This window comes from Hemiscyllium ocellatum, chromosome 2 (genome assembly GCF_020745735.1).
Source record: "Hemiscyllium ocellatum isolate sHemOce1 chromosome 2, sHemOce1.pat.X.cur, whole genome shotgun sequence".
Taxonomy (NCBI): domain Eukaryota; kingdom Metazoa; phylum Chordata; class Chondrichthyes; order Orectolobiformes; family Hemiscylliidae; genus Hemiscyllium; species Hemiscyllium ocellatum.
In genome coordinates this window covers 126,249,491-126,267,342 of record NC_083402.1, presented here as the reverse complement: position 1 = coordinate 126,267,342, position 17,852 = coordinate 126,249,491, and the positions used below count along the sequence as shown (strand labels likewise).

Genomic DNA, 17,852 nt, shown 5'->3' with positions numbered 1-17,852 from the left:
ATCTAAAACAAAAATGAATTTATTTACAAGATTACTGAATGAAACACAAAGAACAGAATGCAGAATACCGAATAACTTATCCTATCCGAAAGCCCAGCAGATCATCGGACTTAATGATGCTGTTCCAAAATACTTCCAACAATCCCCATAAACACAAAAGGTAAAATCAAACAAGTTCATACAGATTTGAAGTCAGAGAGAGAGAACCACCTTTGAGACCTGCTTCCAGCAGCCTTTCTTCATTACTACAACCAAACCAGAAAAAAGCTGAGCTGGGAGAACCAGCCACTCCCCTTTCATTAGTCAAGTGTTTTATTTTAACTTGAAAGCCTTTTGCCTGAGGCAGTATATGTTAGCTGTAAACACATTGGCCCTAAAACCCTTCCAAACTCAGACTTTTCAGAACCTGTGTCATTTCCAACCTGTCTGAAAAAAAAACCAAGGACAACATAATCGGGTTAAAGGAACAGTTTCATCACAATTAGGAGGAAAGTATATGGCAAAGAAGCCACAGGGAGTTACAGAAGGATTTAAAAAGATTAAGTGAGTGAGCAAAAATCTGGCAGATGGAATATAAGGTGCAAAAATTCACTTTGGCAGGAAGAATGAGAACCTGTGTTTATAAATAGAGAATACTGGAATTGTAAGTAAGTGTGGAAGCAAGCCATTCAGCCCATCGAGTCTAAACCCACCCTCTGAAGAGCATCCCACCCTGGTCCATTCCCCTACCCTATCCCTGAATTTCCCATGAATAATCCACCTAGCCTGTACATCCCTGGACAGTATGGGTAATTTAGAATAGCCAATCCACCTGACCTGCACATCTTTGGACTCTGGGAGGAAATCTACACAGACACTGGGAGAATATGCAAACTCAGCTCAGTCCCAATGCTGGAATCAGACCCAGGGCCCTGGTGCTTTGAGGCAGCAATGCTAACCACTGAGCTATCGTTTTGCAGGAGTTTGAGGGGGTGACCTTATAAAATCATGAGGGGCATGAATAGGGTGAATAGCAAATGTCTTTTCCCTAGGGTGGGAGAGTTCAAAACAATGGGCTTATATTGAAGGTGAGAGGAGAAAGACTTAAAAGGGACCTGAGGGGCAACCTTTTTAAAAAGAGGGTATGTGTAATGAACTGCCAGATGAATGGTAATTGCAAGAATTGTTTACAATATTTAAAATATATTTGGACAGGTACATGAATAGGAAAGGTTTAGAGGGATATAGGTCAAATGCAAGCAAGTTTGACTAATTTAGTTTGGGAAACTCAGTTGGCATGGACACCTTCAATCAAATGGTCTGTTTTTGTGCGATATGACTCTAGACATATTGCAAATAAATTTGTCTATTAGATTTAGCCTGAGTAATGTACTATCCACTTGCTCTGTTGTACCATAGCATTACAGATAGTTCTTCTATAATGCAATGGTTGCGTTCTTGTGCAATCCTGTCTCATAGAAAAATTGTGCTTTAGAAACATCAATTAAAGTGTTGGTGACATAATCATGTTACAGCCAAAACACATTTTAAAAGTTCACGCTTTAAAAACAGTGTCCCCAGTTTGGCAATCATGTTACGAAGAATTCACGATAACGAAACGCGCATTGTAGCAGAGTAATTGTGTTCATCAAAAAGGATGCTGTACAAAGAGAGAGAGAGAGATTCTCTGATGAGAGATATTCACCATAGATTAAGTAGGATTGATTTAGGGTAGTTCATGCAATTTCTCATGCAGTGTTGTCATGTTAAAACATTTATTGTTATCCTTGCTGCTCCCCTCTTTTCATTGTAAATTTTGGAACCAAGTGTACATATGTCTACTTTTGGAAAAATCACTTTTTTATAAAGCAAAATTTTAGAATTTGATATTGAACCCAAAATATATCTGTAAAGTTGTGGCAGATTATTTCTGCTGCTTATTGCTATAAGCGTAATTTGATATGCTAAGTTCATTTAAGAAACAGCACGTTTCAATCCTTACTAATAAGGCAATTATTACAGAAACATGCAGATTCCTCCTTCAGTACAAATAATAACTGGTGAGGCAAATAAACAGTTTTTAGTATTCCTTACCCTGCCTCAAAATTTGTCATTTATCTTTCTGATTTTTGTTATATCCTTATTTGCAATTTGTCACATAGTCATTAACACATAATTAACTTTGTAAACAAGTGTGCCTGCTTGTCATATGTAGAGAAGTGTGAAGATGATTAAAATTCCAGCAGTAGGTCTATTAGTATCTCACATCCTTTGCAAAACTTTTCTGAGCTCCTCCAGAGACACACTCACTCTTTTCCCCCACTGCCCCCTCTCCACTTTATCTGACAAATAAAAAGAGAGTGTCAGTTTTGCTTGCTGCCACATTGCAGGCCATATGGGGCTGCCTGGTTATGATGCAGGGAATGGTGTAGGCAGAGCAATTCTCTGCGAATTGAGAAAAGTAGTCTAATTCTGATAAATGGTCGACCCCAATACATCCTACCTGTTATTATAACAGACATGCAGTATCTGTGCAGTAAATTAGTTAAACCCCATAAGGGTTTAGTAGCTTATCTGGAAGTGAATAATTTGACTGGTGAGGGAGTAGTGTGCGTGACCAGTGTGAGTGATTCGTTTCACATTATAGCAGCTTTAATTGACTGTTACCTTCCTTCTTAAATTATACAAACACTTATTGTCCCTCGGCTGGAATAAAGAGTGGTGGTTTCCAATTTCTGTGTTAACAACATGTATTGAAAATTAAGTAAATGCCCTTTGAACAGGAGATAAAAATAAAATAGTGCAGCATTCAATGTCCCTGTTTCTTATTGCACAAACCATGACAATATGTGAATTTTCAGTATAAGCTATAATAATAGAAATATATCCAAATATTATTTAATGTTGTGCAATGGAACACAATGACTACAAATTCTATACTATGCAATAATTGTGCCATCTCTGTTTTTTTAAATTCTCTTCTGGATCACTGACAGGCCAGCATTTATTGCCTATTCTAGTTGCCCTTGAGAAGGTGGTGGTGAACTGCCTTCTTGAACCACTGCAGTCCATTTGCAATAGGTTGAGCCACAAAGCTGATAGAGAGATTATTTCAGGATTTTAACCCAGCGACAGTGAATGAACAGTGATATATTTTCAAGTTAGGATGGTGAATGGCTTAGAGGGGAACCCGCAGGTCATGGAGTTCCCATGTATCTGCTGCCTTTGTCCTTCTAGATGTAAGTGAGTGTGCATTTGGAAGGCTGTTGTCGAAGAATTTTTGGCAAATTTCTGCAACACATCTTGATAGTGCACATTGCTGTTATGGAGCTTCGGTGCTTGAGGGATTGAGTGTGAATGAATGTGGTGCTAATCAATGGGATTGCTTTGTCCGGTATGGTAAAAACAATGGCTGCAGACGCTGGAAACCAGATTCTGGATTAGTGGTGCTGGAAGAGCACAGCAGTTCAGACAGCATCCAATTGTCTGGTATGGTGTCAAGCATCTTGAGTGTTGTTGGAGCTGCACTAATCCAGGTAACTGGAAAGCATTCCATGACACTCCTGAATTGTGCCTTGTAGATAGTGTAGAAGCTTTGAGGAGTCAGGAAGTGAATTAGCCACTGCAGTATTCCTAGCCTCTGTTCTGATCTTGTAGCAATTGTTTTTATATGGTGAGTCAAGTTGAATTTCTGGTCAATTGTAATCCCAAGGATTGATAGTGGGGAATTCAGTGCTAGCAACACCATTGGATGATGAGTGGCAGTGGTTATATTGTATCTTATTGGAGATGGTCATTGTTTGTCACTTGTGTGGTATGAATGTTACTTGCCACTTGCCACCCCAAGTCTATATATTTTCGGGTCTTGTTGTATTTGAACATGGACTGCTTCAGTACCTGAGGAGTCATAAATGGTACTGAATATTGTGTAATCATCAGTGAAAATCTCCACTTCTGACCTTTTTAATGGAGGGTAGGTCATTAATGAAGCAACTGAAAATGGTTGGTCCTAGGAACTCTTGTAGAGATTCCCTAGAACTGAAACAACTGACGTTGAATGATCACAACCAGCTTCCATGTGCCAGGTATGATTCGTACCAGTGGAGAGTTTTCCCCCTGCTTCCCACTGATTCCAGTTTTGCTCAGGCTTCTTCTTGAAGGCACACTCTGTTAAATATGGTCTTGATGTCAAGAGCTGTCGGTTTCACCTCTGGAATTTAGCTCTTTTGTGCATGTTTGAACAAAGGCTGCAATGAGGTCAGGAGTTGAGTGGCAAAACCCAAACTGGGCGTCACTGAGCAGGTTTAGCTTAGTAGGATGCTGCTTGATAGCACTGCTAATGACACTTTCCATCACTTTACTGATGGGGTGGCAATTGACTAGTTTGATTTGTCCTGCTTTTGTGTACAGGACATAACTGGGCAATTTTCATCATTATTGGGTAAATGCTAGTGTTGTTACAATACTGGAACCATTTTGCTAGGGGTAATGCATGGTAAAGGTAGTATCTGGCTGTTCATTTGTCTTTTTAATATAATGTTTAATGAGTGTGTCATTAGTGATAAATATATATTACTTTGTAATGTATAACAACTGCAAGTTCCATTGGACATATAGTGATTATTTCCTTTGAATAATTCGTCAATTATCATATTTATTGAGCATATGGATGAGCAGAGGGATCTTGGTGTCCATGTACACAGATCTCTGAAAGTTGCCACCCAGGTAAATAGTGCTGTGAGGAAGGCATATGGTGTACTGGGCTTTATTGGCAGAGGAATTGAGTTCCGGAGTCCTGAGGTCATGTTGCAGTTGTATAAGACTCTGGTGCGGCCTCATCTGGAGTATTGTGTGCAGTTTTGGTCGCCATACTATAGGAAGGATGTGGAAGCTTTAGAACGAGTGCAGAGGAGGTTTACCAGGATGTTGCCTGGAATGGTAGGAAAATCTTATGAGGAAAGGCTGAGGCACTTGGGGCTGTTCTCATTGGAGAAGAGAAGGTTTAGGGGAGATCTGATAGAAGTGTATAAGATGATTAGGGGTTTAGATCGGGTAGATACTAAGAACCTTTTACCGCTAATGGAGTCAGGTGTTACTAGGGGACATAGCTTTAAATTAAGGGGTGGTAGGTATAGGACAGATGTTAGGGGTAGATTCTTCACACAGCGGGTTGTGAGTTCATGGAATGCCCTGCCCGTATCAGTGGTGAACTCTCCTTCTTTATGGTCATTTAAGCGGGCATTGGATAGGCATTTGGAAGTTATTGGGCTAGTATAGGTTAGGTAGGATTCGGTCGGCGCAACATCGAGGGCCGAAGGGCCTGTACTGCGCTGTATCCTTCTATGTTCTATGTTCTATGTTCTATGTTCTATGGTGTAAAGTCAAGAATACATTCTGCCTTCATACTCCCTTTCCTCATTTTAGAGAGGTGTAAATCTATTTTTCGTCACATCCTCCAATCATCAAATTGTTACGTAGCTATTTCCAGCCTTCACTGACCCAGGCATTTCATTTATCTGTTCAAGCATGGGGTTTGGGAATTCGCTGTTTAGATCAGTATATTTTGCCCATTCTTAATTCACCTTGATAATTTGATGCCTATCCTGAAATGCTTTATACTTGTGGTGTAGTTATGTACACAATGCCATTTAGGAGAGGGTTCCAGTGACAGTGATGGAACATTAAAATAATTCCAAGTTATATTAGTATCCAACTTGGTAGGGAACTTGCAATGGTGTTCCCATGGATCTGCTGTTGTCATCCTTTTAATCAGTAAACATTTTGCATTTGGAAGGTGCTGACAAAGAAACCTTGATGAGTGGTTGCAGTTTACTTTGTAGATGGTATATACTGTCACTACTGTGTCATGGTGATGGTGGGAGTGAATATTTAAGGTGTTGGGGTGATGCTGAACAGGCATGCTGTTTTGTCCAGCATGGTGTAAAGTTGTTGAGTGTTGTTGCAGTTGCATTCATCTGGGCAAGTGGGGAGAATTCCATCACATTCCTGACTGAGGCCATTTAGTCCATGTTGGATCTGTCAAGCAATCCAGTCAGAACTACTCCTCTGCTCGCTCTCTTTAGAAGTTTAGTTTGCTCAAAAGCATATCCAATTTCAATTTGATATCATCTATCATCTTCATTTTCTTGATCCTCATAGGCTACAGGTTCCTGACCATTACCATACCCCGTGTATAAATATTGCTCCACATTTCTTGTCCAAACTCTCACTGCTTCCCTTCATCCATATACAATCAACTAATGCAAGCAACTTTTCTTTGTCGACCTGAACCAAACCTGTCATTACTTTGTGAAGCTGTACCAGATCTACCCCGAGTCTTCTTTATTTCAAGAACAACAACCTGGGCTTTTCCAATCTAACCTTGCAGCGAAATTTTCTCATCCCAGGAGCCATTCTTGTAAATCTTCTCTGCAGCCTCTCACAGCCTTCACATTCTTCTCAAAGACTGTAAATCAGAACTGTATGAAATAATTTAATTGTGGCCTAGTCAGACCTTTATGGAGTGTAACCTCCCTGCTTTTGTCATCAATACATCAATTTATGTACCCCAAGATCCCATCTGCTTTGCTAACCTCTGTCAATGTGTCCTTCCACTTTCAAAGATCTACATCCTTCAGGATTCAACTGGTTCAGTCAGTGGTGTCCTCCAGCCACTCTTGGTGACAAATGATGAAAGCATCCATTCGGAGTATATAATGTGCACTTGCTACCCTTGCTACTGCTTCTAGGCAGTGTTCAGGATTAAGGAGTACTAATAAATAAGTACTAACTGATCAGAGAGCAATAGAACGTAATCAGCTGAAGGTTCCTTCCCTATTTTTGACTTATGCCTCATGACATGAGGTTACTTTTAAAGACTCCCAAGGCTATTCTGTCCTGACAATATAGCAATATGTTGCTACCTCTGGTAGGTCTGTGTTGCTAGTGGAAGAGGGCATCATCCAGTGGTGGTGATGGAAGAGTTTCGGATCATATTTGTAAGGTATAATTTGTCAATTATGAATGTATCAGTTTGTTGCTTGAAAAATCTTTGCAACAACTGTGCCAATTTTGGCACATGGACTACAGATGTTGATGAAAAGGACTTTGCAAGATTGTGGCTTTATTGCGCCTGGATCGATCCTGGGTGATCCACCCAGTTTTACTCTTATTTGTAGCAGTTTAATACAGCTGAGTGGCTTGATCGATAATTTCAAAGGGCAGTTAAGAATTAGCCACATTTCTGTGTATCTGGAGTCACATGGAGGAAGCCCAGATAAAGATAGATTCCTTTCTCTGAAGGGCATTAGTGAAACAGATGTGTTTTTTTTATGACAAACTGATAGTTTCATAGTCCCCAATACTGAGACTATCTTTAAATTTCAGATTTATTGAATTAATTTTAAATACCTCTCATTGTCATTGCCTCTAGAGCATTAATCCTGACTTTGGATTACTAGTTCAGCAACATTATCACCATGCCACTGTTCCCATAGTTGCAGAAAATTATGCTACCATCTGCTTCACACACAGTTTTGATTTACCGCAGTATATCACTTTGTAAAGTTTTGGGAGAATATAAAAAATTCATTTTAAAATTAAAGAATTCACAAAAGACGTGGGAGGTAAGTCCATGCCGACATAGCCATACATAGACTCCAAGTAGATTGTATTAAAGAGCCTTTTATTTATTTTAACAATATGCATTTATATAATGCCATTAACTCTGTGAAATGTCCCAAGGCATTTCACAGGAGAGTCATGAGCCAAAATCTGACATTGAGATGTCAGGAGATATTGGTACAGGATATCAAATATTTGGTCATACAATAGTTTTTAATGATTATCTTAAAGATAGGAAGTTTCTGGGAGGGAATTCCACACGTTCAGACCAAGGTAGATGAAGACTCGATCAAATATGGAATAGAGAATATTCAGGTTGTTCAAGAGGCCAGAATTGAAGGAACACTCATAAAATGGAAAATGTAGAGCTGCAAAACATTACACAGAACTGGATGAGACCATGAAGAGAATTTGAACAGGATAATGTAATTTTCAATGTGTTCTGGAAAAAGTAGATAGAAGTGGTCGATGTCATCTTGGATAAGGGAGGGAAACAAATGCATTTAATGTATTGCCAGCAATTTCTGTAATTTTTAGATGAACCAGCATGCTGGTAAATTTGTTCTTTGTGATGCAGTACTTTTTATTGAAGCAGCTTTAAATTGAGGGGTGATAGATATAGGACAGATGTCAGAGGTAGTTTCTTTACTCAGAGTGTAGTAGGAGTATGGAATGCACTGCCTGCAACAGTAGTAGACTCGCTGATGTTAAGGGCATTTAAATAGTAATTGGATAGGCATATGCATGAGAATGGAATAGTTTAGGTTAGATGGACTTCAGATTGGTTCCACAGATTGGCGCAACATCGAGGGCCAAAGGGCCTGTACTGCACTGTGATGTTCTATGTTCTATTCTATTTTGTTCCAGTGAGATTGTGCTCTTAATGTAATCAATTAGAAACTTTAGTAAAACTCAGGAAACATTGTTCATGCATTAATTTTTATTGTCATGACAGTGGAACTCTTTAGGAAATGCAGAATAGAAAAACATAGAATTCCAATCTCTAAATCCTCAGATTAAGCAACTGGAAAAACACAAATACACCTCACCAGTTGGGTCGGAGATACGTGGATGTGATGACACAGTGACTGAACGTAATAAAATTCCAGGCTTTGATATTAAAATATCATGAACCATTACTTCAAGATGAGATTGTATTGAATGATGAAGTAGGCTTGAGGACCTGAATTGCTTACTCCTGCTTCTAGTTCTTAAGTTCTAAAATTTGAATTAGATCTTTGGTTTATTCAGTGCAAGTTTTAGATTCAAGAATCTTCTGTGACTCGATGTGTTTGCTGATTCTGCTTATTGGTAATTAGCATTAGGCAGGCTCATGGTATGTGGAATGATTTCTGATTTTCAAGTAAATAAAAAGTAAGTTATATGATCTATTCAATATAACAGCCACAATACGGTATTGTACCTGTTATATTGAATAAATAGTTACTTGAAAATTAGAAAAGATCACTTGATACTCTCACATGAGAAACAATAGAAAAGCAACCTGTTCCATTTAACTAAGCAGTTAAAAAGCAGAATGCCCACAGTCATGCCACGGAGGTCTGGATCTAGTAAGTCTCTAATCATGAGTCTCCTTTATTTGATGCAAGTTTTCTTCTGTTCACACTGTGTGTCAGCAGAGGCCTGTTTTGACTTTTGGAAATGCACAGTTCATAGCTCCACTGAGCTTGGAAACATGTAATACTGAAGCAGAATTTTATAGCTATGTTCAATCTTGTTTTTGACTTATTCTAAAATTCTCCATAGTGGATCTTGTTTTAAAGTTCTTTTTACATGAATGAACTTTAAGTCCAGAATTATTTCACCATCAGCCTACATCATCTAAAGTTTAATTCTAATAGGCAATAGCCCTAATTCATGAACACCACACTCATCTTCATGTCTATTCTCAGTGGTGCTAGCAAAGGTAAGGAAGCTGAGATTCCCAGTCAGTAATTCTTGAAATACAATTTAGCCCTGCCATATAAATACTGTGGCTACAAGAATAGGTCAGAAGTTGGGAATTCCATCATGAGTAATTCACTTCCTGATTCCCCAAAGCATGTTCAAATATCTATAAGGCACAAGTCAGGATTGTTATGTACTACTCCCCATTTGTAATAATCTCCAAATCGAGATGCCACACACCATCCACAGAAAACAGCCTGCTTATTGACACCCCATCCACCACCTTAAAGATTCATTCTCTCCACTACTGACACAGAGTGGCAACAGTGTGTATCATAAACAAGACACAGTGCAAAAACTTTCCAAGATTCCTGCAACAGCATATCCCAAAGCTTGACAGTCTAGAAGGAAAGGGCAGCAAAGATAACTGAACACTTCCACCATCAAATTCACCTCTAAGCTACACACTAATCTATTGTCGTTCTTTCATTGTCGATTGGTCAAAATCCCAATACTCACTTCCTAGCTACACTCCATGGACTGCAGTGATTCAAAAAGGCAGCTTAGCACAACCTTCTTGAGGGCAATTAAGCTTAGACAACAAATTTTGGTCTTGCCAATGAGGATCACATCATATGAAGGAGTTTTTTTTAAAAACCTAATCAATAACTCAATCTTGTAATCCATCTCCAAAAAGGTTTTAATTAACAAACTGACTTGATTGAATTAACTTCCTAAACTTTAAGAAAAAAAAGATATGATTATTGAAGTGGCAAATGTATATAGCGTTTTTAAACCTTTATCTTTTGCATCCCTGACTAGCGTTAATCATTCCCAAGTTATGCAAATGTCAGATGCAGAGTGAAGCTCCATTTGCTTTGTCTCTTGATCTTAGAGAAATGTTCCCCATTTCTGTCACATACACCAGTCGTATTTGTGACCCCTTAGAGTGAAATTGACAACTTTGTATAATTTGTATTTGATTATAGGGAGTTTTCTAAATGATCTAAATGAGTTGAAACTAAACTAGACTTTGTTAATGTACAATGTTTGTTTGTGGGAAGTGGGGAAGGAAGATGGTTGCACTTACTAAGTACTATACTTTATAGAAGAAAAATGTTTTGAAGATATTACTTATTGAATCAAATATTTGACCTCTCAACCTGAACTCAGTTGAAACCAAGACTGTGATGGTGAATCTGTAAAGCCATTGCACCAACCAGGCCAAAACACTAGATTTGTTAAATCAGTTGCATATGCAATCATTTATGGTAATTTGTTTTGAAAGAGATGTCTGCCTGTTTTCACTGATAGCTGTCACTGGCCAGATAAATAAGTAAAGGCGTTAGCTCTTGAGCAATTATATAAATAATAATTAGAGATCTCCAACAATTCACTAGGCTGGAGAGAAGGGAACGAAGGTCAATTTACGCTGATGTACTACTTCAATGTTTTAAAATAAATGACAGAAAATCACGTGTTCTTTTTTTTAATTGCAGATCCTGTTCACCTTTTTTTTCTTGACTTGATCCATCTCCGGTGACTAGTTTAAATTACATCAATTACCTTCCCCATTCATTATGCAGTTAGTAGTCCAATTTGATGGTAAACCATAGCATTTGGTGATTTTACAAATGCAGGTCAATCTTTTCTCCTCTTTTTAGGGAGAATATATGTTCAGACTCTGTATTTTGGATGATGAAAAAAGGGCTAATGAGTTTGAATGTTCCCCTGTGTTTCTATATGAAGATGCGGGATTATTATAACATGTCATAAGAGATCATATGAACGGAGCTCTACAAAATCCTGTCCCCATGTAGGAAGGTTGTCTGTATTGAAACTCTTAGTCAAGTTTTCCAAACTAAAGGAAACAAATTAACTCAATAATTATTTTACAGCTTTTCTCCATATTTCTCAAGCCAGCTCACAAGGGGAGAAACGTGACTTTTCAATGGTGGTGTAGCCTTTGACATTATTGAAAGTGTGGGAAAGGAGTCCCATTTTGTTTCTGAATATGTATTGACTTGTTAACACTGTATATTTATCAGGTGTAACATTACTGATTATGAAAGCACTAGTTTCCTGATTTATAACTAATTTTTCTTTCTTTTTTTTTATTTAACCCATTTCTCAGGCATCTCATACACAGAATACCGCACAGGTATAAACCATTTACTAATCTTACACGTAGTTGTAGCTTATTGTGAAATTGTAAACTTTTGAATGAAATACTTGCAAGTACACCCTATGTAGATTTGGTACGAGTATGTTAAAATTGTGCATAAACATACTTTTTAACTTTGAATGTCAGACAACCTGTAAATAAGATACAACTGCTTCTGCGGTACTGCATATTCTGACAACTGTCTGATGTGAAGATCATAATTAGGATTAAGAAAGCTAATTCATTGAGTAAAATGCAGTCTTGTATCAATAGATGTAAGAAATTATGGTACTGTTTGGAAACTGTGCTAAGGGAGTGTTGCTATTCTGCTGATTTAAAGGGAAGTCTATTATTAACAACAGTGTATTGAAGCTTCCCGTATTGCCAGAGTCCCTCCCATTCCAGTTCTGATTTATATACTGATATAATCATCTCCTGTTAGTGAAACTGCCTGAGCTGATGTACAACGTAAAATCAAACTTATCTCTCTTTAATGCCCAGAAAGCCACCCACATCCCCCCCCCACCCCCCACCCCCACTCCCCTCCATTATCTGTGTGTCAGTTTCAAATCAATTCTGCAGTTGCTGAATCAACCAACTAGCAAGCTTTCACATTGGATTGGATTGGATTCCCAAAGATCAGTTGCTGTAAGAAATGTTCCCTACTTTCCTTTAATAAAAAAGGAACCGTATTTGCACTGTTATGGGGAAAAGCTGGGACACGGGTATAATTTGGACAGATTTTACAAAGAGGCAGTATAGCCCCCATGGAATAAATGCCATCCTTATGTAAGATGCTTACAAAGGAATCAAAAGTAAAGGATTGTTTAATTGGAGCAATTTTAATATTGACAACACACCCAAAGCCAAAAGCACCACTAAAGGGTGATTTGAATTGCTTGAAATGTGTCATTGGCGTGGCAGAGAGTTGAATGTACCAGCAGCCATCATCCTTTCATTGTCATCTTTCATTGCTTACTTATTATTCTAAACTCTCAGTTCCTCTTAATTTCACATCTTCCTTCTCTAATTATTTTTCTTTAGATTCTTGTTGCAAGAAGAACCTGTATTTTTCAACTATTTCTCACAATGCCTAACATGCTTTAAACCAATGAAGAAATTTGCTGAGGTGTAGTCACTGTTGTAATGTGAGAAACATAGAAGCCAATTTGTACAAGGCAATCTCCCAAACACCACAATATATAACCTGTTTTAATGATAAAGCTGAGGAATAAGTATTGATTAAGAAAAATAGAACTCCTCTATTTTTCTTGGAAATAGTGTTGTGGGATCTAACATGTCCATCTGAGAAAACTGGCAAAGCATGTGTTTACCATCTCTTCTGAAAAATGGTTACTTCAGCCGTGCAACACTTCCTCAGTACCGCACTAGGATAGAGAGCCCGGATTGCATACACAAACCTCTGAATTAGGTTGTGATTCCAGAACTTTTTTGATTCAAAGGAAGGAATGTTACTGAATAAATCACAACTGAGATCTTCAGAAGATGTTTGACTGTTTTTGATTTTATGATGATTGTTTGAAGACTGACAAAAAATTTCTGAAGAAACAGCATTCTTGATCTGAACATCATGCCATACCAGCACTGTCTCAGTACTAATGCAGCCTCTCTTCAAGAGAATGTTGTTTCAGTAATCTTGCTTAGATAATAATCAATATCATTATATCATGAAAGTGCTGTACAATATAATTTTAACATCCACTTCTACAATTCTTTACCTGATGAATTCTCACACACACTATTACGCACACAGTCTAAAGTACACTCATACAGTCACTTACAGAAATAATCACTCACACACACACACACAACACACACAAAGCATCTCATACGTATACACTCAAAATGTCACATGAATAGACAAATATATTGAGAGCCTCTCTCACATTCGCAAACAAACAAAGTTGTGCATACAAACGTGCTCTCAGAATTGTGCACACATATATACACAGAATTTGATACACACAGAACTTCATGCATGGAAAACCCCATACATGATCACAATCATATGCATTCAGTTATATGATGGAATATGTCAGCAACTGTGCTATCAAGTGCTATTTATTTGCCAATGAATCTACTCACTAATCCTCTCCTTTGGTTCTACCAGGACTGCTGAACTCCATTCAGTATATCCTTGGTTCAAACATGGAGAAAAAAGTTGAATTCTGCGAGAGTAGAGCTGAGAGTAATTGGCTTTGACATCAAGATGGCATTTGATCAAAGGGGACATTATGGAACCTAGTAAAACTGAAGTTAATAGAAATTGAGAAGAAAACTTCCACGGAATGGGATCATACTGATCACCAAAGAAATATAGTTGTGATTCTTGAAGACTTCAAGTTCAATCATCATCAGCTGCTTCAACAATAACTTTTCCTGTATCCTACAGTCATAGATGAGAATGCCTGCTGATTACCACAGAATTTTCAACAATAATGAAGTAGTCCATGTCCATAGGTTGCAAGAACTGGACAGTAGTCAAACTTGAGCAGATAAGTGTGAAGTAACATTCATACCACAAGTGCCAAACAAGACATTCAACAACCTTACCATTGCTGAATCTCTCTGCCAACATCCTGGTATCATTGACCAGAAATGTACTTAAACTAACCAAAATAAATAGTGTAGCTACTGGATCGGTGTGAGGTTGGGAATTCTGCAGTGAGTAATTCACTTTCTGATTCCTTAAAAACTTTCCACCACAAAGCACAAATAAGAAATTAGATGAAATACACTCCACTTGTCTGGATGAGTATAGTTCTGAAAACACTCGAATTCAATACCATCCAAGATAAACGAGGCCTGTTTGATTGTCACCCTACCCACCATCTTAAAACAGTAATTCCATTTCTTCATTCTCAGTAGGTCAAAATCTTAGAACTTCTCCCCTTTCTTTCTAACAGAGTGGTAAGTGTACCCACACTAAATGAACTGCAAAAGTTAAAGATTTTGGTTCACCACAGCCCTACTGAGGGTAATTAAGAATGGGCAATCTTGATAGGAATACTTCAGGTCCTTGATAATGAATAACACTTGACCCCATAACATATGCAGACAGTGACACATACTGCCTGTCCTTGGCTGATGAATCAGTGCTTCTCCATATTGATCACCACATGGAGAATGCCAAGGGCACAGAATGTAAACTAGGTGGGTGTCTTCCATATCCATCACCAAGAATGCCTTGGCCGCACCACTACTGACTGAGCTGACCAAAAGGACAGTGCTGCTAGACAAGGTTTGGTCGTGAGGGAATCAACCAGCAAATTGTTGGGAGGTTCAGAGAGTTAAGGACAGACAGAGATTCAGTAAAACAGATGCTTATTCTCTCATCCTCATTTGCAGAAAGGGTTTAACAGGTTTGTGGGCTCATATCCGTCAAGCATGAGTTACAAGAGGAAAATGTGTTTCTCTGCCACTCTGTTTTTCAGGTGAAATTCCCATTTTTGCTGGAATGATTGTGCATTTGACAACTCACACAATATAATATATCCCATTGTCCAAAATAAAGCAGGTGTCTGAGTGCTCAGACGACACAAGTGAACAAAGCTTCTTTTCTTTTCCAGCTTTCAGTGGATTGACAATGAGAAGTCTGTTCTTCATCCACTGATGAGCAGGTGTTCTTGGCTAAAATGCTATCAGACATTTCACTAAAATGTCTGCGCTGTCCTGAGAAAAGATAAATGGTTTTATTGCATATTGTTTATGCTACAAGCTGGTCATCTTCATTTACAATACCACAGAGTGTGGAGTCAAAATCATCTTTCAGTTTCCTCTTATCTTCTTTTGGAATTGTTACAGACACACCTTTGTTAATAGACCTGGAAATGGGGTTGGAGTGCAGTTCCTATCTTTTTGATCATGTATTCCCAGAAATAATATCTCTTATGACTACATGAATTCTGCAAATAGATTTTTTGGGAGGATACGCACTCCATTAGTAAATTAAAAGAAACCAATGAGCTTGAACTTTCTACATCCCCAATTGGCTCCTGAATTCAGCACTAATGCTTTCTTCAGAGTTTATTTTAGTTATTACATTACACCTGCATCAATAGAGCAATTTGTTACAGTATTCAGAAGCATCAAATTGAGTAAATGTCAATATAAATGGATTAGATGAAACTAGCTGCTCTGCTGACAAAGGACAGGGGACTTGGAAGGAGCAGAGTCCCACGCAGTAATAATCCAACTAGAGTTTGAAGATTGGAGCAAGGTGTAATCTAATTCAAATATCATTCAGAATCTGATCTGCAGAGGACTCTATAAAGTATATTTTCAAGCTTGCTTTTATCTTTAGGAGTTCCATCTAGAGTTGTCACAAGATAGTTTTTGTATCGATGCTACAGTAATTATCTTGCAGGAATCACTACTCACAACAAATTTGCAATTCCTTGTCTGTATCATCTGCCATCAATTCAAGTGTTTTCTGGGCTATTTGTAGAGGCCTGAGAATATCTGAATTCTACTTCATGCTTTATCACACCTGAACTCCATTGCAATATCTTTTCAAAGCCAGGAAAGGAGTCAGCGTGCTAATAATTCATCTCCCTTTTTTTGGATTTGACACATTTTTGTTGTGCTTAGAATCTTTTTCCCTGGACAGATGTGTGCCACATTTACCCTGACATGGGTAAACATTGGCCAATATTAAACAGACATTTTAAACAGACAGAGTGATATAATTTCACAGAGTAAGATGCAGCAGCTGGAAGTGGGTTGCATGAATGGAATTCAATCAGGTGGCATGGTAAGCAGATGAGGCACACTGGTGTCCTTTACACATGTCACTGCGAGCCCACAGTATTGCTGATCTCTCTGTATTTGTCCATAACATTTACACAGTTTAACTTTTGATATCTGTTTGACTTGGATTGCAAAGCAGATGGCAATTTGTAAATCTTGTTGACTTCATTGCATTATGAATTTGCTCAGTGTGGATGAGGCAAGTTGGGAAGTAGACATGGAACTCCGTGCCAAGCTATTGATTAACTGACCGATGGGAAGCCATTATTTTAAATAGGATTCTGTATCCTCAATGAACTGTTAAGTGCTTTGCTCTGTTGTCAATGTCATCAGTTCACATGTCTAAAATCTGTACTGGATGATATAAGTCTATGCACATATCGAAATCTAAATCATTGAATCATTCATATCTGAGAATAATGAAACAATTTGACAACTCTTGTTTTGATCAGTTAAAGATGGAAAGCAAACCAGACAATTAAATAGACGAATCATATCACTTAATTGTCCAACAGCCTTCCTGCTCCCCCTATCCCAATCCACCCCACACCACATAAAAGACTGCAAATTCATCTGCAGTAATATAATAGAAGTAGATACATTTCAAATGCTAGGAACAAAAGACTACCCAGAACGTTTGTTTTTCTATGCAGAGACTTTGTAGGTTTAAAAAAAACATTTACCCTTGAATTCAGCTTAATGAGCCTTCCCTGAACTGCTTCCAATGAATGTATATTTATGTAAGGGGACTAAAGAATATATAGTATTCTTGAAGTTCACCGATACACAACGTATGTAGTATGACTTCAATACTTTCATACTTCATCCTCCATATAAAAAAGATCAGTATTCTGTTCACTTTCCCGACAATTTGTTATACCTGCACAACTGTGCTTCTGGTGCAAAACTGCACAGATTTCTTTGTGCATCATCATTCTGCAGTCACCCTCCATTTAAATACTGTTCTGCCGAAGTTTCCCATTTTTCTAAACTATATTCCATCAGCCAAATGTATGCCCACTCACTGCATCTACCTTTATCTCATTGACACCTACTACGTTTGCTTTAGCAGTTAATTTGCCTACGACACACTTTTTTCCTTCATCAGAATCATTAACAAAGACCGAAGCATTCAGGACAATTTTCCACCATAATTGCTAAGTTGATGATTCATCTCGACCTCCTCTTAGGGTGCCCAGTGTCATAGAAGCTAGTCTTCAGCCAATTTGATTCATTCAATGGGATATCAATAAACAGTTGGAGGCACTTTATACTAAGGACTATGAGCCTGACAGTATTCCGACAATAGTACTGACGATGTGCTGTAGAACTCACTGAACCCCAGCGAAACTATTCTAGTACAGCTACAACACTGACATCTACTTAATAGTGTGGAACATATTTTGTA

General features: G+C 38.1%; 1 protein-coding gene across 7 annotated transcripts in view; it reads left to right on the top strand.

Moving 5' to 3' along the window:
• bnc2 (basonuclin zinc finger protein 2) overlaps nt 1-17,852 on the top strand; it is a 756,635-nt gene that overhangs the window by 635,713 nt on the left and 103,070 nt on the right. For 5 of the 7 annotated variants that reach the window (XM_060839984.1, XM_060839964.1, XM_060839948.1 and 2 more), the window contains one exon: nt 11,645-11,671. The exons of the other annotated variants lie outside the window; for them this stretch is intronic. In XM_060839984.1, coding sequence (XP_060695967.1) covers nt 11,645-11,671 — 27 coding nt within the window. The remainder of the gene's footprint in view (nt 1-11,644; nt 11,672-17,852) is intronic. 7 annotated transcript variants of the gene reach the window in all.